The 25776-nt window shown below is 45.6% G+C and overlaps 1 protein-coding gene across 1 annotated transcript; it reads left to right on the forward strand.

Moving 5' to 3' along the window:
- Nucleotides 1–3377: 3377 nt before the first annotated feature.
- On the forward strand, nt 3378–10017 carry LOC109866980 (leucine-rich repeat neuronal protein 2-like). Its single transcript, XM_031801221.1, has 2 exons — nt 3378–3900; nt 5204–10017. The coding sequence occupies exon 2, from the start codon at nt 5443–5445 to the stop codon at nt 7702–7704; it is 2262 nt and encodes a 753-aa protein (XP_031657081.1). The 5' UTR covers nt 3378–3900; nt 5204–5442; the 3' UTR covers nt 7705–10017.
- The last annotated feature ends 15759 nt before the right edge of the window (nt 10018–25776 follow it).

The following is a 25776-nucleotide window of genomic DNA, read 5'->3' on the forward strand; positions in this document are numbered from 1 at the left end:
GTCGCCATGGCAGCAGATTCTCACTCTCTCTGCAGCGTTACAACACACACACACCGCACCATTTAGCTGTGCTGTGGGGAGCGTTTCATAAGTCCTTGAGCCTTCCCCGGTCCAGCGAACACCTGTTGTGTACAGAATTCAAATGAGAGAGGCACACACACACACACAGAGAGACACAGAGAGACACACAGAGAGACAGACACACAGAAAGAGAGAGACAGAGGCAGAGAAACACAGAGGGAGTGAGACACCGAGAGAGAGCTAGAGAGACAGAGAAACACAGAGAGAGAGAGAGACACAGAGATATACATAGAGAGAGAGAGAGAGCTAGAGAGACAGAGAAACAGAGAGAGAGAGACACAGAGATATACATAGAGAGAGAGAATTCAAAAACAAATCCAATTTTGAAAAACTCCCATATCTACTGGGTGAAATTCCACAGTGTGCCATCACAGCAGCAAGATTTGTGACCTGTTGCCACGAGAAAAGGGCAACCAGTGAAGAACAAACACCATTGTAAATACAACCCATATTTATGCTTATTTATTTTATCTTGTGTCCTTTAGCCATTTGTACATTGTTAGAACACTGTATATATATATAATATGACATTTGTAATGTCTTTACTGTTTTGAAACTTCTGTATGTGTAATGTTTACTGTTAATTTTTGTTGTTTTTCACTTTATATATTCACTTTGTATGTTGTCTACCTCACTTGCTTTGGCAATGTTAACACATGTTTCCCATGCCAATAAAGCCCTTGAATTGAATTGAATTGAGAGCTAGAGAGACAGAGAAACAGAGAGAGAGAGAGAGAGACAGAGATATACATAGAGAGAGAGAGAGAGACAGAGATATACATAGAGAGAGAGAGAGACAGACAGAGATATACATAGAGAGAGAGAGAGAGAGACAGAGATATACATACATAGATAAACACAGAGAGAGAGCTAGAGACAGAGAAACACAGAGAGAGAGAGAGAGAGAGGCAGACACACACACAGAGAGACAGACACACAGAAAGAGAGACAGAGGCAGAGAAAGCGAGAGAGAGAGAGACAGAGATATACATAGAGAGAGAGAGAGAGCTAGAGAGACAGAGAAACACAGAGAGAGAGAGAGACAGAGATATACATAGAGAGAGAGAGAGAGCTAGAGAGACAGAGAAACACAGAGAGAGAGAGAGAGAGAGAGACAGAGATATACATAGAGAGAGAGAGAGCTAGAGAGACAGAGAAACAGAGAGAAAGAGAGGCAGACACACACAGAGAGACAGACACGCATGAATAGAAAGATTGAGAGACACACAGATAGAAAGTGAGAGAGACATGGAAAGAGAGACAGAGATAGAGAGAAACAGGGATATAAAGAACAGAGTGAGAAAGACCCATCATGATTCTACATTATCAGATCATGGTATCAATCATGTCATTGTATCATATCATTCATTAATATGAGATGCATTGTCTTTTGGCTGATGCTGACATACAGTTTGCTTACACTGAAATTAAACCCTAGAAAGTCAGATGGATGTGACACTGCAACATGCTTCACCTCAGCCCTAACTGAAGGTTATCATAACAGTGCATATGATTCACAACCATGATTCAGTGTGAGTAGACCACACACATACACAGAGAGGGGAAAGGGAAAGGGGGATACCTAGTCAGTTGTACAACTGAATGCCTTCAACTGAAATGTGTCTTCCACATTTAACCCAACCCCTCTGAATCAGAGAGGTGCGGGGGGCTGCCTTAATCAACATCCACATCTTCGACACCCGGGGAACAGTGGGTTAACTGCCTTGCTCAGGGGCACAACATGTTTTTACCTTGTGTAAGGTTGTGAAATGGCGGCAGAGAAGTCAGACGCAGGAGAGAAATAACTGTGTTTCCAACGGCGCAGTTTATTTACCAAAAACCCACCGGAAAACATAATAAAAATCAATGGGTAACAACCTGCCACACACCAGTACAGACGTACACGTACACATACACTTACAATAAACGATCACCAACAAGGACATGAGGGGGAACAGAGGGTTAAATACACAACATATAATTGATGGGATTGGAACCAGGTGTGAATGGAAGACAAGACAAAACCAATGGAAAATGAAAAGTGGATCAGCGATGGATAGAAGGTCGGCGAAGTCGACCGCCGAACACCGAACAAGGAGAGGGACCAACTTCAGCGGAAGTCGTGACACCTTGTCAGTTTGGGGATTCGATCCAGCAACCATTCGGTTACTGGCCCAACGCTCTAACCACTAGAGGGAAGGATACGAGAATAAAAAATATGAAGGAGAGCAGATGTGAAGAGAGGAGAGACATGAAGAAAGGAAAGACGCAGGAGAAAAATATGAGAGAACGGGAAGCAGTGCTTGTTTTCTCTCTCAAATGTTTTCTCTCCCAATGTTGCTATGACGACCTCTCCACTAGATTCCTTTTCATTGTGCTACCTCTCATCCCTCATTCTCACTGCCTTTCAGCCTGCAGGGCGCGTGCATGAGTGTGTGTCTCTGTGACATGCTTTTCTGAAACTTAGTTGCTCAGCTCCCATAACCCCCTCACTTTTCCTAACAGGAATGGTTACACTTCTCCTCAGAGTGCTTCCATCCTTCCGTCCATCCAATCTTCTCTCTCTCTTTCTCTCTCTCTGCTGTCCATATTGTGCGTTATGTGATTAGGTAAGACTAGGTAAACTTAAACATTTAACACTAAACATGACATTCAATCCTGACTTGGATTAGGGTTAGATGGGTTAGGATTTAGGTTAGATGATTAAAATAAATATATATTTATATATCTTTATTTGTATTTATAGATGTGCATCTCTATCATACAATAGACACTCACACACCTACCGTACATAGTTCAACAAGGCTTTGCTGCTCAAACTCAGAGCCGTGTTGAACTATGTATGCAGGTGACTTGTTAGGGTTTGTTGGGAGAGAATGGAAACTTTTGTGCAATCCTTTTGTCTTTTCTTCTCAATTGTCAGCAGTGGCACAGGAATGGCTGAGGGCATAAACACAGTGACACAAACACACAGTCATTTTCTTTTATACACATGCAGAAGGGAGAGGGAGAAGATATGGGGAGAGAAGGAGATGTGGAACGGTTGGAGAGAAAGGGGAGATGGAATCCGCCGCTTTACACACACACACACACACACACACACACACACACACACACACACACACACACACACACACACACACACACACACACACAGTGCATTAAAGTTTATACAATAGCTACCAGGATTCTTCCTCTGCACGGAAGAGATGCTGATGTCTCTGAAAGCTTTTTTGGTTTTAATAGTTCATTCTCTATGTCGCCAGCACTATGCTCCACTAGACAGCTTTTAAAAAGCAAACCAGTGAGCCAAATGGAAACTCACTGAGCCTGCAATTCAGAGGTATTAAAATATTTTTTTATTTGGAGAGAGAGGGGGGAGTAGAGAGGGACAGAAACTCAGATTAAATCATCTTTGGCTTTCCTGCTCAAGACAACTGGCTACTGAGAGAAAGAGACAGAGAGAGAGACAGAGAGAGAGAGAGAGAGAGAGAGGCTCACACATACTGACTGAGATACAGTGGGGTTGGGGAGAGCGCAGATTCATCCTGTAGAGATCTCCCCACAGCCTCAGAGAGAGAAAAGGAGGAATATTTAAAAAAGAGAGAAATACAGAATGGGAAACACATATGTTTTAAGGGGAGAGAGAGGAAGGATGATTTATTGTGGAGCAAGCCATTGACAAAGCGAGACAAAGACAAGCTGACTGAACATTCCTGGAGAAAAACAACTCTGAAAAGATTGTGGGATAGGAAAAGAGGGACAGAAGGAAAGAGGACGGATCGAGAGATGCATGCAGTCAACCGTACTCATTCGATGGTAAGGATTATTGTTCATTCGATGGTAAGGATTATTGTTCATTCGATGGTAAGGATTATTTTTTTGTGAGATGCAAATGTGTGTGTTTGTGTTCGCTTGGACATATGTCTGGGTTAGACACAGATACACTGGCACTGAGGTAAACACATGGACACACGCGCACACACACACACACACACACACACACAGAATCAGAGCAGTAGAAGGAGAAGAGTGCCATCTGTGATGTGCCACAGTGGTGTCATCTCATTTGTGCTAACTGCTCAGACTCTGTCGTGTTTTTGTGTGTGTGTGTGTGCCCGCATGTTTGTGTGTATTGAAGCGATCGAGGCATCAGCATCCAGCACCCTCTCTCTAACCCTGCCTCTCTTTTATCCCTGTCATTCCATTTTCTTTGCTCTCACTCTCTCCCATACCTCCATCTCCCTCTGTCTGTTAGTACAGATAGCTTAGTTCCACTGCAGATTACTCCTTTATCCCTCCTACTGCAGTCTCAGCTACAGCCAGACAACCTCCTCTAGTCTTCTCCTTTCCTCCTCGCCCACCTTTCCTCCTCTCCCACCTTTCCTCCTCTCACACCTTTCCTCCTCTCACACCTTTCCTCCTCTTCCTCCTTTCATCCTCTCCCACCAGCAGGTGTGGATAGAGTGTTGGATCAGTAATCAAAAGGTTGTTGAATTGAATCCCCGAGCTGACAAAGTAAAAATGTGTAGTTCTGCCCATGAACAAGGCACTGTTCCCACTGTTCCCTGGGCGCCGAAGATGTGGATGTCAATTAAGGCAGCCCCTCACACCTCTCTGATTCAGAGGAGTTGGGTTAAATGCAGAAGACACATTTCAGTTGAATACATTCATTTGGACAACTGACTAGGTATCCTCATCTCCTCTATCTCCTTTTGATATATTCCTCTTCCTCTCATTTCCTTGACACATGGTCTAGTAGTCTCTCTACCCCTTTCTTTCCATTGTGTGAGTGTGTGTATGTGTTTTATTTCAGACTTCCTCTGTTATCTTAACTGGTAAACACTGCCACCAGGTGGTGACTGGTCGTCATCAGTGCACACTTCACACGCACAAATATTAAATATTAAGTAAATAAATAATAAAAATCAAATCAAATGTAATCCATTGCATATGAAAAGAGACTGGAAATCAAATGGAATGGTTGAGAGTTGATAGAACAGGAGGTACTCTCTCAACCTGTCCTCTGGCTATCTAAATGTGTTACAAAACCTGTCCTTAACACATTATCTTCCCCGTCTCTCTCCACCGCTCTCGCTCACTCCTTCTCTCTCTCTGCCAGGTCTCCTTAGTGTGTACAGAGCCATGCCCAGTACACCTGTCGCCACAATGTGACAGCGACCGTCTGACCACGGAGACCATCACCTAGACAGTCCACAACACTTTAGATTCCTATGACATTGTAACCTGGCAACAGCAGATACCTACAGCGCTGTAACTTGGCAACAACACTTGAGTCACCTCAATCGAATTGCCACCACTGAATCGACTCCTCTGAATCAACTCCTCTCTGCTGTGAGGATGCTGAGGGTGTCAATGGTCCTACTGCAGAGGCAGCTGGTCCTGTGTGTGTGGGTGTGTGTGTCCAGTGCACTAGTGGTCCATTCCCTGCCATGGAGCGTCTCCTGCCCGGCAGGGTGTGTGTGTCAGATCAAGCCCTGGTTTTCCCCCCAGTCATTGTCCTGCGAGGTTCCAACTGTGGACTGTAACAACCTGTTCCTGACCCAGCTCCCCTCCCCTCTCCCCCTAGACACACACACCCTCTGTCTGCAGAGTAACCTGCTGTCTGCCATGGAGACACCACTGTTACAGACACTCCCCAACCTCACAGAGCTGGATCTGTCTCAGAACCGCTTCAGCAGTGTTAGGACACTAACCTCAACCCAGCCCCAGACTCCCTCCCTGCGCTCCCTACTCTCCTTGCACATGGAGGAGAACCAGCTCCGGTCCCTGCCCCCTGCCGCCTTCTCTTCCCTGCCTGCCCTACAGGAGCTCTTCCTCAGCCACAACCAGCTGGCCTCCCTGGCTCCTAGAGCCTTCTCTGGCTTGGGCTCCCTGCTGCGCCTGCACCTCAACAACAACCACCTGACCTCAATTGACCCCCTCTGGTTCACCACCCTGCCCTGCCTCCAGGTGCTGATGCTGGGGGGAAACCCAGTGGAGGTCCTCCCTGAACGGGGCTTCCAGGCGCTGGCGTCTCTACGCAGCCTGGTGCTGGGGGGCATGGGGCTGAAAGGGTTGCCTGAGAGGGCCCTGGAGGGGCTGGACAGCCTGGAGAGCCTGTCCTTCTACGACAACCTCCTCACCACTGTCCCCACACAGGCTCTGAGGAGGCTCCCAGGCCTGAAGTTCCTGGACCTGAATAAGAACCGTCTGAGTCTGGTTCAGACAGGGGACTTCAGGGACCTGGTCCACCTGACAGAGCTGGGTCTGAACAACATGGAGGAGCTGGTGGCCATCGAGAGGGCAGCCATGGAGAACCTGCCTGAGCTCACCAAGTTGGAGATCACCAACAACCCCCGGCTGTCCTACATCCACCCCCAGGCCTTCTTCCAGCTGGGCAGGCTCGAGAGCCTGATGCTGAACTCCAACGCTCTGACTGCTCTGCACCAACACACTGTCCTGTCTCTGCCCAGACTGAGGGAGGTCAGCCTGCACTCCAACCCCCTCCGCTGTGACTGCCTGTTTCGCTGGGTGGCTGAGGAGCACCCTCACACAGATGCTGACGCACACACAGATACACAGATGCCACAGGCTGTGAGGTTTATCCAGCCCCAGGCCACATTGTGTTCTGAGCCTCCAGAGCTGAGGGCTCGCAGGGTGAGGGAGGTGTCAATCACAGAGATGTCAGCCTCCTGCCTCCCCCTCATCCCCCCTGGCATCCTCCCCCCCTACGTGGGGGTGAGAGAGGGGGAGAGGCTGGCCCTGCACTGTCGCGCCCTGGCAGAGCCTCAGCCCACAATCTACTGGGTCACTCCTTCTGGACAGAGACTGGGATCATCCAACAACACCCACAGCCACAAGCCTGCATCCAGACACTACTCCAAGCCTGCATCCAGACCCTTCTCCAAGCCTGCATCCAGACCCTACTCCAAGCCTGCATCCAGACCCTACTTCAAGCCTCGATCCAGCCTCAACTCCAAACCTGCATCCAGACCCTACTCCAAGCCTGCATCCAGACCCTTCTCCAAGCCTGCATCCAGACCCTTCTCCAAGCCTGCATCCAGACCCTTCTCCAAGCCTGCATCCAGACCCTTCTCCAAGCCTGCATCCAGACCCTTCTCCAAGCCTGCATCCAGACCCTTCTCCAAGCCTGCATCCAGACCCTTCTCCAAGCCTGCATCCAGACCCTACTCCAAGCCTGCATCCAGACCCTACTCCAAGCCTGTATCCAGACCCTACTCCAAGCCTGCATCCAGACCCTACTCCAAGCCTGCATCCAGACCCTACTCCAAGCCTATCTCCAGCCTCAACTCCAAGCCTGCATCCAGCCAGACATCCAACTACTCCTCTTACCATTCCCACTTACCCAGCCCAGCATCTGGTAATGCCTCTGTCCTCTTTTCCAGCCTCACTCCTTCCTCTCCCCCCCTCCTCTCCTCCCCTGCCTACCGGCTCCTGCCAGAGGGAACATTGGAGATCGTCATGGTGACATCCCGGGATTCGGGTCTGTACACCTGTGTGGCTGAGAACACACTGGGGGCCGACACTCACAGTGTGACTGTAGGGGTGCAGGGGCCAGGGAAGGGGTTGAGGCAACAGATGTTGGAGGGTAGAGGATAGGGGTTAAAGAAGAGGGTTTTGAGGGAAGGGAGGTCACATGAGGGAAAGGGTCAAGACAGCAAGCATGAGGAGCAGCACACATATGAGTAAAGCCTAGCTATATAAATAATGAATGATATTATACACATAACAACATACACACATACTTGCAGTACATCGTTTCCAAAGATAACATCGCTTCCAGGGATGATTTATAGGATAGATATGGCTACCACTCTTGGCGGGTTTGCGGTTGTAGGTGGTTGTGAAGCCCAATCCAGGAGGCACATGTCCTGCCGCAGTTGGGACATGTTAGGGCTGAATCTGGAGATGCTTGTGGGAGTGGTTGGGAGCATTGGGGCCTGTAAATAGGACATATGACACAGTGGCAGTACATACGACAGTGTTGTACAGTCAGATACGTAAATATTTTATATATATAGTACATTTGGAAAGTATTAAGACCCCTTGACTTTTTTCACATTTTGTTATGTTACAGCCTTGTTCTAAAATTGATGAAACTGTTTTTTTCTCTAATCAATCTACACACAATACTCCATAATGACAAAACAAAAACAGCTTTTTAGAAAGTTTTAAAAAGGTATTAAAACAACAACTGAAATATGACATTTACATAAGTATTCAGACCCTTTACTCAGTACTTTGGGGCGACAGGGTAGCCTAGTGGTTAGAGCGTTGAAAGGTTGCAAGTTCGAATCCCCGAGCTGACAAGGTACAAATCTGTCGTTCTGCCCCTGAACAGGCAGTTAACCCACTGTTCCTAGGCCGTCATTGAAAATAAGAATTTGTTCTTAACTGACTTGCCTTGTAGAATAAAGGTAAAATAAAAAATAAAAAAAATTGTTGAAGCACCTACAGCCTTGAGTCTGTAATTGCTACAAGCTTGGCACACCTGTATGTGGGGAGTTTCTCCCATTCTTCTCTGAGAATTCTCTCAGGCTCTGTTGGGTTGGATGGGGAGAGTTGCTGCTCAGCTATTTTCTCTCCAGAGATATTCGATGGGGTTCAAGTCCGGGCCAGGACATTCAGAGACTTGTCACGAAGCCACTCCTGCATTGTCTTGGCTGTCTGCTTAGGCTCGTTGTCCTGTTGGAAGGTGAACCTTCACCCCAATCTGAGTACATGAGTGCTCTGGAGCAGGTTTTCATCAAGGATCTCTCTGTACTTTGCTCCATTCATCTTTCCCTCGATCCAGACTACTCTCCCAGTCCCTGCTGTTGAAAAACATCCCCGCAGCATGATGCTGCCACTATCATGCTTCACTGTAGGGATGGTACAAGGTTTCCTTCAGACGTGATTCTTGGCATTCAGGCCAAAGAGTTGGTTTCATCAGACCAGAGAATCTTGTTTCTCATGGCCTGAGAGTCCTTTAGGTGCCTTTTGGCAAACTCCAAGCAGGCTGAGAGAATCTGCAGAGAAGAATGGGAGAAACTCCCCATGTGCCTTATACTGAGGAGTGACTTTGGTCTGGCCACCATTAAGGCCTGATTGGTGGAGTGCTGCAGAGATGGTTGTCCTTCTGGAAGTTTATCCCATCTCTGCAGAGGAACTCTGGTGTCCCCGATTGCTCAATTTGGCCAGGCGGTCAGCTCTAGGAAGAGTCTTGGTGGTTCCAAACTTCTTCCCTTTAAGAATGATAGAGGCCGCTTTGTTCTTGGGGACTGTCACGTCAACGCTCCAGATCTGTGCCTTGACACAATCCTGTCTCAGAGTTCTACGGACAATTTCTTCAACCTCATGGCTTGGTTTTTGCTCTGACGTGCACTGTTAACTGTGGGACCTTATGTAGAATATATTATCAAAAGTGTCTGTTTTTGTTTTGTCATTATGGGGTATTGTGTATAGACTGATGCGGACATTTTCCACAAAATGTGGAAAAAGGGAAGGGGTCTGAATACTTTCCGAGTGCACTGTATGCATAGGCCTACACATTGACATGGTTTGAGTTTGTATAAAGAGGACACTCAAACTGTGGTACTTGCCATAGAGAAAATAAATGGACTATTACAGGAGAGAAGTATTCTTCACTTACACAAGGGGACAGGCATTTTCCAAAAAGTGTCATTTTATTGTAGCCTATCCCTGCCTTCTTTGAGGTTTTGTAAATCTAAGTGGTTAATGTGACCAGCCCTTTCTCACTCCGCCTAATTCCATCGGCTTCCTGTCACCTTGCGTTATTCTTCTATCCTATTGCCTTTACATAACATTACCTTGTTTTCCTACCCAGTGTGCCACTTCTCTTTCAAATAGGATTGAGATGTATTAAATTCTATTTTGAGCTATTATTAAAATAAAGTTGGACTGATTTATGTTGATGGTTTGTTTTCCTGTCCATATTCACTAATTCCCTTATTGCTGGAGGCAGATGAGAGCAATAGATTATGCACTCTCCAAAATGGTAACTGTTGACTACATTGAATTCACAACTCAATATTTCTAACCATCTTTCTATGACAACTTAAATTCATATTTTAATCTAGAACTTTTATCTTTCTACTTGCCATGGACTGTAACAGGAATAGATCGTTATACCCTACATAATTAGAATGTTATGCAAAAGAGCCCGTATTTTTGTAGAAAAAGCACACTAAATTAAACAAAGACTCAGAAGATTATTACTCCTCATTGAACACAGACACAAGTTAACATAAATGGTGCAAGGAACTGAGCAGTTAGCATCTCAACCGGTGTTAAACTCAGTTTGGCTTCTTTATCTCTGTCTTCCTCACACAGAGGGCCTTTTGCACCTTTTACCAAGAAAATGTCTCTTACTCAAGGCATTGATTAATTCTTTTCAGAATATATTTTGTTTTAGGTCAGGAAAATGTCGTTTAAAAGAATGAACATTTGGACTTGGTGCTAAATGTGCCAGAGTTTATTATACATTATTACAATTACAGTATAATTAATTAAGTTTATACCATGGCGTTGTTGTATACTCGTTTCTGATTGACTTGAATGGCATTTTAAAACGTGCATTTTTTCCCTATAATCAAAGGTTATATTTGTACAGTAGAATTCAATGGCTGTAGTTCATTCTTACATGTTCTATGTTTAGCTGCTTTTGAAAGCAAAAGTCGAATTGGAAATATTACTGGCATTGCTGAATTCGACTTTCATAATAGCAAGCTAGTACAAATGGTTTGGTTAGCTAAACTAGCAAGTCTGTTTGTTTGTTTACCAAGGCAACTACTGTCGCTATCTACTAAACTTACTAGCTGCTTCAGTGAATCTGGAACATATTTCTACCGGCAAATGAACACATTTCTACTGGTAAATGTGCTAAGTTATAGCCGCGTAATAAAAGGGGTAATCAATTCGGGGCGCTATGCATTCTCTGGAAAAAAATGCAATGCAGTGGAAGGTTAGCTCACTCCGCTAGGGAGTTATGGAACACATCTTCCCCGACGTTCATTATTTTCCACAGAACAAATAGCCCCTAGTTGATTATCATTTACATATTCTAGTGTGGCAGAAAATAACAAGTGAATTAAACTAGATGCTCCATCTCATACACTACATGACCAAAAGAATGTGGACACCTGTTGTGGAACATTTAATTTCAAAATCGTTGCTCCCCCCCTTGCTGCTATGACAGCCTCTACTCTTCTGGGAAGGCTTTCCACTAAATGTTTGAACATTGCTGCGGGGATTTGCTTCCATTCAGCCACAAGAGCATTAGTGAGGTCGGGCACTGATGTTGGGCAATTAGGCCTGGCTCGCAGTCGCTGTTCCAATTCATCCCACAGGTGTTCTATGAGGTTGAGGTCAGGGCTCTGTTCAGGCCAGTCAAGTTCTTCCACACCGATCCTGACAAACCATTTCTGTATGGACCTCGCTTTGTGCATGGTGGCATTGTCATGCTAAAACAGGAAAGGGCCTTCCCCTAACTGTTGCCACAAAGTTGGGAGCACAGAATTGTCTAGAATGTATGCTGTAGCGTTAAGATTACCCTTCACTGGAACTAAGGGGCCTGGCCTGAACCATGAAAAAGAGCCCCAGACCATTATTCCTCATCCACCAAACTTTACAATTGGCACTATGCATTCGGGCAGGTAGTGTTCTCCTGGCATCCACCAAACCTAGATTTGTCCATCGGACTGCCAGATGGTGAAGCGTGATTCATTACTCCAGAGAACGCGTTTCCACTGCTCCAGAGTCAAATGGAGGCAAGCTTTACACCACTCCATCCGACACTTGGCATTGCACATGTTGATCATTTCATGAAGCTCCCAACAAACAGTTATTGTGCTGATGTTGCTTCCAGAGGCAGTTTGGAACTCGGTAATGAGTGTTGCAACCCAGGACAGACGATTTTTACCCGCTACACCAGGGCTGCCCAACCCTCTTCCTGGAGATCTACCATCCTTGGACTGAAAACCTACAGGACAGTAGACGCTTCAGCACTCGACTACATGCTTCAGCACTCGGCGGCCCGTTCTGTAAACTTGTGTGGCCTACCACTTCGCGGCTGAGCCATTGATGCTCCTAGACGTTTCCACTTTACAATAACAGCAATAACAGCAGGGCAGAAATCTTACGAACTCTCTTGTTGGAAAGGTGGAATCCTGTGACGGTGCTACGTTAAAAATCACTGAGATCTTCAATAAGGCCATTGTACTGCCAATGTTTATCTATGGAGATTGCATGGCTGTGTGCTCCATTTAATAAACTTGTCAGTAATGAGTGTTGCTGAAATAGCCGAATCAACTCATTTGAAGGGGTGCCCACATACTTTTGTATATATATTGTATGTGCCCTCATAAACTAGTCCTGGTTGGTTTCTAGGCCCTTCACACAGCACTGTCATTGTTTGCCTGGACTTACTACTTGATGATTTAGTAGAAGGATAGCACTGGCTGCTCTCATACACAACAAAAATAATACAGGAATCATAGTGATCCCATCCTGACCTGGTTCGGTGTCAGATTCGAGGGGGACGGACGTAGTCCATCCTGCCTAAGCAGGTTTTACCCACAATCACCTTAGCAAGGAACCCTGTGTCTTCATCTCCCTTCAACCCTCTGACGGAGTAGTGGTGGGATCGCTGGGAAAAATGGGCAAAGAATTTGTTCTTAACTGACTTGCCTAGTTAAATAAAGGTAAGATACAGATTCAATCACGGCCATTTGCTACACAACCACAGGGTGGTGCTATTTGCTTCCGGTTCAGCAGCATCTTATTTTCTTGAATAGTCAGACAAGACAGATAATGTATTAGATAGAACAGTATTGTCCCAAGTCTTGATGATTAGTTGAATCAAGGTGTGTTAGTGCTGGGCTAAAACAAACACCTACACACCCTTTAGCACTTTAGGACTGGAGGAGAAGATGACTGAATCATGATTGGCTGACAGCCGTGGTATATCAGACAAGTCAACAAGGCAACTCCGTTAAGAACAAATTATTATTTACAATGATGGCCGACCAAAAGGCCTACTGCGGGGACTGGGGCTGGGATTAAAAATATAAATAAATTAAATAAAAATATAGGACAAAACACACATCCCGACAAGAGATACAACACTACATAAAGAGAGACCTAAGACAATGCAGCAACACATGACAACACAGCATGGTAGCAACACAACATAACAACAACATTGTAGCAGCACAAAAAAGGTTACAAACATTATTGGGCAGACAACAGCACAAAGGGCTAGAAGGTAGAGACAACAATACATCACGCAAAGCAACCACAACTGTCAGTAAGGGTGTCCATGATTGAGTCTTTGAATGAAGAGATTGAGATAAAACTGTCCAGTTTGAGTGTTTGTTGCAGCTTGTTTCAGTCGCTAGATGCAGTGAATTGAAAAGATGAGCGACCCAGGGATGTGTGTGCTTTGGGGACTTTTTAACAGAATGTGACTGGCAGAACGGGTGTTGTGTGAGGAGGTTGAGGGCTGCAGTAGGTATCTCAGATAGGGGGGTGTGAGGCCTAAAAGGGTTTTATAAATAAGCATCAACCAGTGGATCTTGCAATGGGTATACAGAGATGACCAGCTTACAGAGGAGTATAGAGTACAGTGATGTGTCCTATAAGGAGCATTGGATGCAAATCTGATTGCCGAATGGTAAAGAACATCTAGCCGGTCGAGAGCACACTTACCTGCCAATCTATAAATTACGTCTCCGTAATCTATCATGGGTAAGATGGTCATCTGAATCAGGGTTAGTTTGGCAGCTGGGGTGAAAGAGGAGCGATTACGATTGAGGAAACCAAGTCTAGATTTAACTAAAGCCTGCAGCTTTGATATGTGCTGAAAGAAGGACAGTGTACCGTCCAGCCATACTCCCAAGTACTTGTATGAGGTAACTAGCTCAAGCTTTAAACGGGGCATTCTTTTTACCAAACCACATGCCCTTTGTTTTGGAGGTGTTCAGAACAAGGTTAAGGACAGAGAAAGCTTGTTGGACACTAAGAACGCTTTGTTGTAGAGCGTTTAACACAAAATCCGAGGAGGGGCCAGCTAAGTATAAGACTATCATCTGCATATAAATGGATGAGAGAGCTTCCTACTGCCTGATCTATGTTGTTGATGTAAATTGAGAAGAGTGTGGGGCCTAGGATCGAGTCTTGGGGTACACCCTTGGAGACAGGCAGTGGCTGAGACAGCAGATGTTCTGACTTTATACACTGCACTCTTTTAGAGTTTATTATTTGAAAAGGCTTATTGATCATTAGAAAACCCTTTTGCAATTATGTTAGCACAGCTGAAAACTGTTGTTCTGATTAAAGAAGCAATAAAATGGGTCTTCTTTAGACCAGTTGAGTATCAGCATTTATGGGTTCGATTACAGGCTCAAAATGGCCAGAAACAAAGCACTTTCTTCTGAAATGGATCAGTCTATTCTTGTTCTGAGAAATTAAAGCTATTCCATGCAGGAAATTGCCAAGCAACTGAAGATCTTGTACAAACGCTGTGTACTACTCCCTTCACAGAACAGCGCAAACTCTGTGAAGGGACGCGGCATCCCTTACCGCGTCCTCAGAGAATGCTCAGACCAGCTGGCTGGTGTGTTCACGGACATATTCAACCAATCCCTATCCCAGTCTGTTGTCCCCACATGCTTCAAGATGGCCACCATTGTTCCTGTTCCCAAAAAAGATAAGGTAACTGAACTGAATTACTGTCGCCCCATTGCACTCACTCCTGTCATCATGAATTGCTTTGAGAGACTAGTCAAGGATCATATCCCCTCCACCCTACCTGATACCCTAGACCCACTCCAATTTGCTTACTGCCCCAGTAGGTCCACTGATGATGCAATCGCCATTACACTGCACACTGCCCTATCCCATATGGACAAGAGGAATACCTATGTAAGAATGCTGTTTGTTGACTACAGCTCAGCATTTAACAACATAGTACCCTCCAAACTCATCATTAAGCTCGAGACCCTGGGTCTCAACCCCGCCCTGTGCAACTGGGTCCTGGACTTTCTGACGGGCCGCCCCCTGGTGGTGAAGGTAGGAAACAACATCTCCACCCCGCTGATCCTCAACACTGGGGCCCCACAAGGGTGCGTTCTCAGCCCTCTCCTGTACTCCCTGTTCACCCATGACTGCGTGGCCATGCACGCTTCCAACTAAATCATCAAGTTTGCAAACGACACTACAGTGGTAGGCCTGATTACCAACAACAACGAGACAGCCTACAGAGAAGAGGTGAGGGCCCTCGGAGTGTGGTGTCAGGAAAATAACCACTCACTCAACATCAACAAAACAAAGGAGATGATCGTGGACTTAAGGAAACAACAGAGGGAGCACCCCCCATCCACATCAATGGGACAGTAGTGGAGAAGGTGGAAAGTTACAAGTTCCTCGGCATACACATCACGTACACATCACGGACAAACTGAAATCACGGACAAACTGAACGTGGTGAAGAAGGCGTAACAGCGCCACTTCAACCTCAGGAGGCTGAAACAGATGCACAATCGAGAGCATCCTGTCGGGCTGTATCACCGCCTGGTACGGCAATTGCACCGCCCTCAACCGCAAGGCTCTCCAGAAGGTAGTGTGGTCTGCACAACGCATCAACCGGTGGCAAACTACCTGCCCTCCAGGACACCTACACCACCCGATGTCACAGGAAGGCCAAAAAGATCATCAAGGACAACAACCACCCGAGCCACTGCCTGTTCACCCCACTATCATCCAGAAGGCGAGGTCAGTACAGGTGCATCAACGCTGGGACCGAGAGACTGAAAAACAGCTTCTATCTCAAGGCCATCAGACTGTTAAACAGTCATCACTAACATAGAGAGGCTGCTGCCAACATACTGACTCAACTCTAGCCACTTAAATAAAGAGACATAATAAAAGGTATCACTAGTCACTTTAAATAACACCACTTTAAAAGAATGTTTACACATCCTACATTACTCATCTCATATATACAGTGGGGAGAACAAGTATTTGACACACTGCCGATTTTGCAGGTTTTCCTACTTACAAAGAATGTAGAGGTCTGTCATTTTTATCATAGGTACACTTCAACTGTGAGAGACGGAATCTAAAAATCCAGAAAATCCCATTGTATGATTTTTAAGTAATTAATTTGCATTTTATTGCATGACATAAGTATTTGATCACCTACCAACCAGTAAGAATTCCGTCTCTCACAGACCTGTTAGTTTTTCTTTAAGAAGCCCTCCTGTTCTCCACTCATTACCTGTATTAACTGCACCTATTTGAACTTGTTACCTGTATAAAAGACAACTGTCCACACACTCAATCAAACAGACTCCAACCTCTCCACAATGGCCAAGACCAGAGAGGGTGTAAGGACATCAGGGATAAAATTGTAGACCTGCATAAGGCTGGGATGGGCTACAGGACAATAGGCAAGCAGCATGGTGAGAAGACAACAACTGTTGGCGCAATTATTAGAAAATGGAAGAAGTTCAAGATGACGGTCAATCAGCCTCGGTCTGGGGCTCCATGCAAGATCTTGCCTCGTGGGGCATCAATGATCATGAGGAAGGTGAGGGATCAGACCAGAACTACACGGCAGGACCTGGTCAATGACCTGAAGAGAGCTGGGACCACAGTCTCAAAGAAAACCATTAGTAACACACTACGCCGTCATGGATTAAAATCCTGCAGCGCAAGCCAGCGCATGTCCAGGCCCGTCTGAAGTTTGCCAATGACCATCTGGATGATCCAGAGGAGGAATGGGAGAAGGTCATGTGGTCTGATGAGACAAAAATATAGCTTTTTGGTCTAAACTCCACTCGCCGTGTTTGGAGGAAGAAGAAGGATGAGTAGAACACCAAAAACACCATCCCAACTGTGAAGCATGGAGGTGGAAACATCATTATTTGGGGATGCTTTTCTGCAAAGGGGACAGGACGACTGCACCGTTTTGAGGGGAGGATGGATGGGGCCATGTATCACGAGATCTTGGCCAACAACCTCCTTCCCTCAGTAAGAGCATTGAAGATGGGTCGTGGCTGGGTCTTCCAGCATGACAACAACCCGAAACACACAGCCAGGGCAACTAAGGAGTGGCTCCGTAAGAAGCATCTCAAGGTCCTGGAGTGGCCCAGCCAGTCTCCAGACCTGAACCCAATAGAAACTCTTTGGAGGGAGCTGAAAGTCTGTATTGCCCAGTGACAGCCCCGAAACCTGAAGGATCTGGAGAAGGTCTGTATGGAGGAGTGGGCCAAAATCCCTGCTGCAGTGTGTGCAAACCTGGTCAAGAACTACAGGAAACGTATGATCTCTGTAATTGCAAGCAAAGGTTTCTATAACAAATATTAAGTTCTGCTTTTCTGATGTATCAAATACTTATGTCATGCAATAAAATGCAAATTAATTACTTAAAAATGTGATTTTCTGGATTTTTGTTTAAGATTCGGTCTCTCACAGTTGAAGTGTACCTATGATAAAAATTATAGACCTCTACGTGCTTTGTAAGTAGGAAAACTTGCAAAATCGGCAGTGTATCAAATACTTGTTCTCCCCACTGTATATACTGTATTCTACACCATCTACTGCATCTTGCCTGTGCCGCACGCCATCGCTCATCCATATATTTATATGCAAATATTCTTATTCATCCCTTTACATTGTGTGTATTTGTGTGTATAAGGTAGTTGTTGTGAATTTGTTAGATTACTTGTTAGATATTACTGCATAGTCGGACCTAGAAGCACAAGAATTTCACTACACTCGCATTAACATCTGCTAACCAATTGTATGTGACCAATACGATTTGATTTGAGACCACACTACCTGCTGAGAGAGTTTTCATCTGTATTCTTTGTCGCTGTTTACATACCACCACAGTCAGAGGCTGGCACTAAGACAGCATTGAATGAGCTGTATTCCGCCAGAAGCAAACAAGAAAACGCTCACCCAGAGGCGGCGCTCCTAGTAGCCAGGGCCTTTAATGCAGGGAAACTTAAATCCATTTTAACAAATTTCTATCAGCATGTTCATTGTGCAACCAGAGGAAAAAGATATACCACCTATACTCCACACACAGAGAGGCATACAAAGCTCTCCCTCACCCTCCATTTGGAAAATCTGACCATAATTCTATCCTCCTGATTCCAGTTTACAAGCAAAAATTAAAGCAGGAAGCACCAGTGACTAGATCAATAAAAAAAAGTGGTCAGAGGAAGCAGATGAAAAGCTACAGGACTGTTTTGCTAGCACGGAGTGGAACATGTTCCGGGATTCCTCCGATGGCATTGAGGAGAACACCACATCAGTCATTGGCTTCATCATCGATGACGTCATCCCCACAGTGACCGTACATACATACCCCAACTAGAAGCCATGGATTACAGGCAGCATCCGCACTGAGCTAAAGGCTTGAGCTGTCTCTTTCAAGGAGCGGGACTCTAACCCGGAAGCTGATAAGAAGTCCCGCAATGTCCCCCGACGAACCATCAAACAGGCAAAGCGTCAATACAGGACTAAGAGCGGATCGAACTACACCGGCTCTGACGCTCGTCGGATGTGGCAGGGCTTGCAAACCATTACAGACTACAAAGGGCAGCAGAGCCGAGAGCTGCCCAGTGACATGAACCTACCAGACGAGCTAAACTACTTCTATGCTCGCTTCGAGGTAAATAACACTGAAACATGCAAGAGAATATCAGCTGTTCCGGAAGACTTTGTGATCACGCTCTCCACAGCCGACGTGAGAAAGACCTTTAAACAGGTTACCATTCATAAGGCCGCAGGGCCAGATGGATTACCATGACGTATACTGCGAGCATGCGCTGACAAACTGGCAAGTGTCTTCACTGACATTTCCAACCTCTCTCTGTCCGAGTCTGTAATACCAACATGTTTTAAGCAGACCACCATAGTTCCTGTGCCCAAGAACACTAAGGTAACCGACCCGCAGCACTCACGTCTGTAGCCATGAAATGCGTTGAAAGGCTGGTCATGGCTCACATCAACACTATTATCCCAGAAACCCTAGACCCACCATAATTTGCATACCGCCCCAACAGAACCACAGATGATTTGATCTCTACTGCACTCCACACTGCCCTTTCCCACCAAAAGGAAAAAGGAATACCTATGTGAGAACGCTATTCATTGACTACAGCTCAGCATTCAACACCATAGTGCCCTCAAAACTCATCAATAAGCTAAGGACCCTGTGACTAAACACCTCCCTCTGCAACTGGATCCTGGACTTCCTGACGGGCTGCCCCCGGGTTGTAAAGGTAGGTAACAACACATCCACCATGCTAATCCTCAACACAGGGGCCCGTCAGGTGTGTGTGCGCTCAGTACCCTCCTGTACAACCTGTTTACTCATGCCTGCATGGCCAGGAACGACTCCAACACCATCATTAAATTTGCTGATGACACAACAGCTGTAGGCCTGATCACCGACAACGATGAGACAGTCTATAGGGAGGATGTCAGAGACCTGGCCGTGTGGTGCCAGGATAACAACCTCTCCCTCAACGTTATCAAGACAAAGGAGATGATTGTGGACTACAGGAAAAGGAGGACCGAGCACGTCCATTCCCATCGACAGGGCTGCAGTGGAGCAGGTTGAGAGCTTCAAATTCCTTGGTGTCCACATCACCAACAAACTAACATGGTCCAATCACACCAAGACAGCCGTGAAGAGGGCACGACAAAACCTATTCCCCCTCAGGAGACTGAAAATATTTGGCATGGGTCCTCAGATCCTCAAAAGGTTCTACAGCTGCACCATCGAGAGCATCCTTACTGGTTGCATCACTGCCTGGTATGGCAACTGCACGGCTTCCGACCGCAGGGCACTACAGAAGGTAGTGCGTACAGCCCAGTACATCTCTGGGGCCAAGCTTCCTGCTATCCAGGACCTCTATACCAGGCAGTGTCAGAGGAAGGCCTTAAAAGTTGTCAAAGACTCCAGCCACCCTAGTCATAGACTATTGTCTCTGCTACCGCATGGCATGTGGTACCGGAGCATCAAGTCTAGGTCCAAGAGGCTTCTGAACAGCTTCTACCCCAAGCCATAAGACTCCTGAACATCTAGTCAAATGGCTACCCAGACCATTTGCAATTTTCTTGGTTTTTAGAAGATGCCACATGAAACAGCACAGAGGTCACAGAAAGAAACAAAATAAAACATGATCCTATATGATACCAGGAACATCTGCAAAAAGTTCAGGGAGAGATACTGGGAGAAGGGAGAAGTGAAATCTCTCTGAGCTTACAAAGCGAGAACAAATAAGCAAGAGATGGCAATGGAAATGCAACCAATGGAATAGAAGACAGACTTTAAAGAGTTGCAATGGAGACCTACCTATCAGGCAACACAACACCTTAGTCACCAGAGGACTTGCAGCCAGAACATGAGGCCATCATACCTGCCCCTAACATACCTGCCCCTGATGCATATCCTGTTACCCCTTCCTCATCATCTGCAACAGGAATGAGAAGTCGAATACTTGTTGGAAGGAAAAAGGTTGGAAGAAGTCACTTAAAAACATAGGGATCTTTGCATGACAAATGTCAAACTTGATAAAGCTTGACGGAAAACTGAGAAATACAAAAAAAAGGTATGATCAACAGATGAAGAAAATGGAGAGACAATATTCCCCAAAGACAAATACATAACAGAAAATGAAGGGAACTCTAAAGAACTTGAGAAGGATTTTATTGTTTATTGTTTGATGCTGGTGAGCAGACATGGTGGTTTGAGTGGAAAAACGAAGCTGAAGAGAGAGAGAAGGGAAAACAAAGAGGGAAACGTGGAGAAGTTCACTGTACATTTGACGGTGAAAAGGTGTGTGGCACACTGCATATTCTACTGGAGGACTTCTCCAAAGGATTGAAAGAGAAGTTAGGGAAACACGTGTACAACATTCGACACCAATATTCCAAACTGAGAGAATTAAAAGAGAATCTGCAGAAAGAGGAGATCATCGTGCATATCGACTTTGCATAGAACTCGGGTGCAACTTTTGCTGGGGATGTCTCCCCCACATTCTGAAATTGCATTTTTGTTCCCCTCCAGTTTTATCATTGGAATGTGAAACAAAATATGTCAGCGGTGTGCTTTAGGACCATGAAGACGCCTCTGAGTGTTCGGATAGGCTGTTTGGAGTGTTTATCTGACTGAATAAAACAAATTATAATAAAGTTGCACTTTGGTGATTCTCACAAGCAGGTGACCCTCCACACCTGAGTTGGGTATACCACAAATAACGCCGTTTCACTTCGCTCTCTGAGCTCTTCTATGCGGATGACCCCTCTGCAATCTGGGCGGATGACACCTCTCTCAAAAACCTTAGACTACCGTGAGCTCTGCCCATCGGCTACTTTCGGAGTTTTACTTTGTCTTTAATTAATGAAATGTTTAACAATGGTTGTTGTTCAAAATGTTTGCAATAAAATATTGTTTTCATACGTTTTTTTTTATACATAAATGTAATTTCCACCACACCCATATTTTTTAGGTAAATTAGTATATTATGTATCATTTACATTGATTGATTGATTTTAGATAGGGAAATCATATTGTTGTTATCATAATCGCTCAAAAAGGCTGGGTGGAAATATCTTATTTTTTATGATAAATAAATGTTTTCAGCTGTCACAAAGGCAAGTTTATACATTCAGTCGTTGTGTTGAATTATTAATTTTCGAAAAACCTTAAAAAGCACTAAAATAATACTCAATGCAAGTTAATGTACAAATGTATAAGACGTGTTATAAATTAGTTGTATGATATTTCATTTTCAACTAACACTGATGTTTATGACGTGATGTAAATTAAATGTGTCTATGGCTGTCTGAGAAAAATATATAAATTCCTGAATAGTACGATCGCAGCCATTATCCAAAATTATTTCTAGACAAATCAAAGCATGTAGGGCCAAAGAGCCCGAAGTTGAGAATCACTTGCCAAAAATGTTTAAAAGTTGCCAAGACCTGCACGCGTGCTTCGCTGTCTCCACACTCACGTGACCAAACAGTGGACTCTTGCAGCGTTCAAATGCTTGTCAGAACTAGGAAACTTCCGACCTGCTACCTGGTCGACATAAACTGCAGGCTTAGGCCCGCCCCACCACTCGCTCTCTTAGCAACAGCCTGCCTCACTGAGTGATTGTCAGCAGCAGACAGTCACGGTGAAATATATATATATTTATGTTAAATGCTATGGTGGCCGTGATGTGACTTAGAAGTAGGCCGCAACCAATACATTTTCAACCGCGACAATGTTTTCAATGTAGCCCAATTTCAGAAAAACTGCCGAAATTGCAACCCTGTTTCGGACAATTTCCCGCCGTTTCAACCCCCCAAAAAGGATCTCGTCTTTTTGATAACACCTGCCCGAAAGACAGACACGTGATGTTGATTTGATACAAATTTGGTATAGGTTGTTGTTTGTAATATGTCTATAATTTGTTTGTGTTATTGTTTTATGTAGTAGGCTACTTTAGCCTACACTACATCGCTCAATGTTATGTAAACAAAACAATTTCCCCCAGTAGCTAGAATTGAGTGAATATTAATGCGCATGGATGCTGTTGTGCTACTACTTATTGTTTATGCGTAGATAACGTGTCAGGTAACGTTAAGCTTGCTAGCGTTCTTACTCATCTATTTAATTGTGGTGTTATTTGAGGTTGCCTAGGAACATGAGGATGTGTGTTTATGGATGTGCGTCATAAAGCTACAGCTATCCCTGTTTTGACAGTGCAATTTTCTCAATTTAGTTTTGTATTTTAATAAAACAATGCGACTGTAAATGAAATGTCTTCATGACCGCCATTGCATGATTTTCTATTTTGACAGTGTGTTTCTTATTGAAGCAGGCCTAATGGAAGACCATCAATCAGGTGATCTGCCAAGGAAGGGGGGGACCATAGCCCAGCGGTCAAACCCCAGATCCATGTCTGTCCTCCCTCAGCCAGGCAACTCCCACCAGCCCAGCACATGGCTCCATACCCAAAGCAGGACACCCCACCATCCTAAGACCAGAGCTTATCCCAGGAGACCCCAAACAGCTATGGCTCCATCCTCCCAGCAGCCTCCACTCAACACCAGGCAGGTCCGACCTCCAAAAACGTCTCCAAAAATCAGGCAGGTCTGGCAACCAAATACGTCTCCCACAACAAGGCAGGTCCGGCAACCAAAGATGGCTCCAACAACCAAAAACATATCTATGAACCAGAGGGCTTCCAGTCCACATAAGGTTAAATGCCTTAAATCCTCCTGTGCCCAGCAGAAGCAGCCCAGAGTACCCAAGCCTGGGGGCTCTGTCCAACCCGTGACCATTAATGTCAAGCCCCAACTGAGATCCCAGCCCCAGAGACCATATACACGGTCCCAGCACAGACACCAGCCATTGGCCCAGTGTCCACAGCCCTATTCCATCAAAACTCGATCCTCCACCAAGACTCCCACCTGCCCTTCAACCAAACCTAAGCCTTCCATTCCACCTAAATCTAATTTGCCCAAAACTGCCAACCTAATTTCCGGCACAAAGCCTGAAACATGCCCCCATGATACCGCCCCCATGATACCACCCCCAGACTCCTTGCCCCCCCCCAGTCCTATGAGAACAATATGATCTGTGATCACTTCCTGCTGGGGTACTGCCCCAAGAGGGAGAGGTGCCACCTGTACCACATGCAGTACCCCTTCCACTGGCAGGTGAAGAGGACTGACATCCCGGAATGGGTCAGCCTGGAACCCAGCTCCCAGCTGAAAGCAGAACGTTGGTTCTGTGACCCTGATAAGGAAAGGGTCTACCTGACACATGGGTGAGTGAGTGGCACGAGATAGATGTTGCCCCCCACCACAGATCTTCAGATGACCCTGGCCTATATCCCGATTTCTAACCATGAGAAAATGTCTGACCCTGTATCAATGGTAAGGGGCAACTTCTACCTTATCAGAGTGGGTATAGTTAAGACTTGGGTTAATTACTTGGGGTTGGAGCTTGCAGCTTTAGGATTATTCCATTGGTTCCTTTTAAAATGGCTAGCTGAAGTATTTGACCCAGGTCTGATGGGTAATGGTAATATTATGTGAAGTAATGGAAGTTTTTCCTCTCTTAATAATCATTTACATTTGAAAGAAAATAACTACTCCCTCAGACAGCTCTTCTTCTAGGACTCTCAAGGACCAACTCTGCCTGAACTTTGTCTCACTGATGGTAGAGAATTCCACTGTGTACAGCCAAGTCAGGAGGCTGTCCAACACCACTGGCCCAGAGCTGAACCCTCACTTCCCAACACAGTGGCGCTTCTGGGAATCTGACTATGGCTGGGAAGCCTATGGAGAAGTGTGTCCCACCCACCAAACTGTGGGGATTTTACTTCATGTTTGGTGTGAGGAAGTGAAAGCCTACTGGCCATCTCAATTTTGACAAAGCAATTTTCATTTGTTTAGAGAAGTTGTTCTTAGCCCTCAGTCTGTAGATGGCTTTCCTCTCCTCCTTTCCTTGATAGATGAAATGGATTGCTAGAACATGTCCTGACCTTTGAAGTGACCTATGACTCCTTTGGAGTAGATTGACTCTAATAATGGATACTGGATCAGCTATTTAAGCAAATGTCTACTGGTTAAATTCAGGGCTAGGGAAATCTGTTTCTAGATCTGTGGTTTGGGGCTGACTTCATCCTCCTCCCCTGTACCACCTAGGAGAACCGTGAGCTCATGCTGGACTGTCTTAGTAAGGGTCAGGACAGTTGCTGGCTGGCTAAAGACTGGGCCTGTGTAAATCTCAAGATGCTTACAGAGAGAAACTTCATCAGACTCCACCCACCGTATCAGATGCAGACTCACCTTCCGCTCGCCAGACTCCCTAAGACAACACCTCAGGTACAAGCATGCAGTCCATTACACGTTGCATTGGATTTCAATGTGGATGTTGTTCATACTGTCTTTTATTTTCATTGCCTTGAGATGTGAAAATAAATTTTAGTGTTAACAAGACAATGTGAATCTCCTAGGACACTCCCAGTTGGACAGGTAACCCTCCCCAGTCTTGAGGTGGACCCTATGGAGAATTTCAGCTGCCGGTACCCACCGATGTAGAACCTGAGTCCAGGGAACCCCTTTTCCATGCTGGAGGTTCCTCCTGGGATGCTGGTTTACAGGACGGTTCACGACCTGTTCCACAGAACCATGCCAGAGAGCCAGGTCCAGATCACCAGCAGGTCCAGAACACCTTCCATTGAGACAAGTATAGAATGTAAGACTTTCCTCATAACATTCGGAACTTCAAATACATCGAAAATACATCAAATTGATTCCAATGGAGGGTTGTGTTGTGTTTTCCAGGCAGAAGAAGCACATGGAGGACACGCATGACAATTGTAGCGTGGTCCTGGAGAGACACCTATTCCATGGAACATGCGAGAGCGCCGCCATGGACATCTGCCGACAGAACTTCGACCCTTGCGTGGCGAAAACCACTAATCATTATGGCCGTGGCGTTCACTTCACCTGTGAAGCTTTTCGGTTCCGCCTCTACTCCATCAGAGGGCCGGGGGGAGACTTTACAGACTGTGGGTTCATGTTCCTGGCTAAGGTGCTTGTGGGTAAAGCCTGACTATGTCCGTCCCCCTCGACTCCCCAACCCCA

This window comes from Oncorhynchus kisutch, linkage group LG22 (assembly GCF_002021735.2).
Source record: "Oncorhynchus kisutch isolate 150728-3 linkage group LG22, Okis_V2, whole genome shotgun sequence".
NCBI classification, from domain to species: Eukaryota; Metazoa; Chordata; class Actinopteri; order Salmoniformes; family Salmonidae; genus Oncorhynchus; species Oncorhynchus kisutch.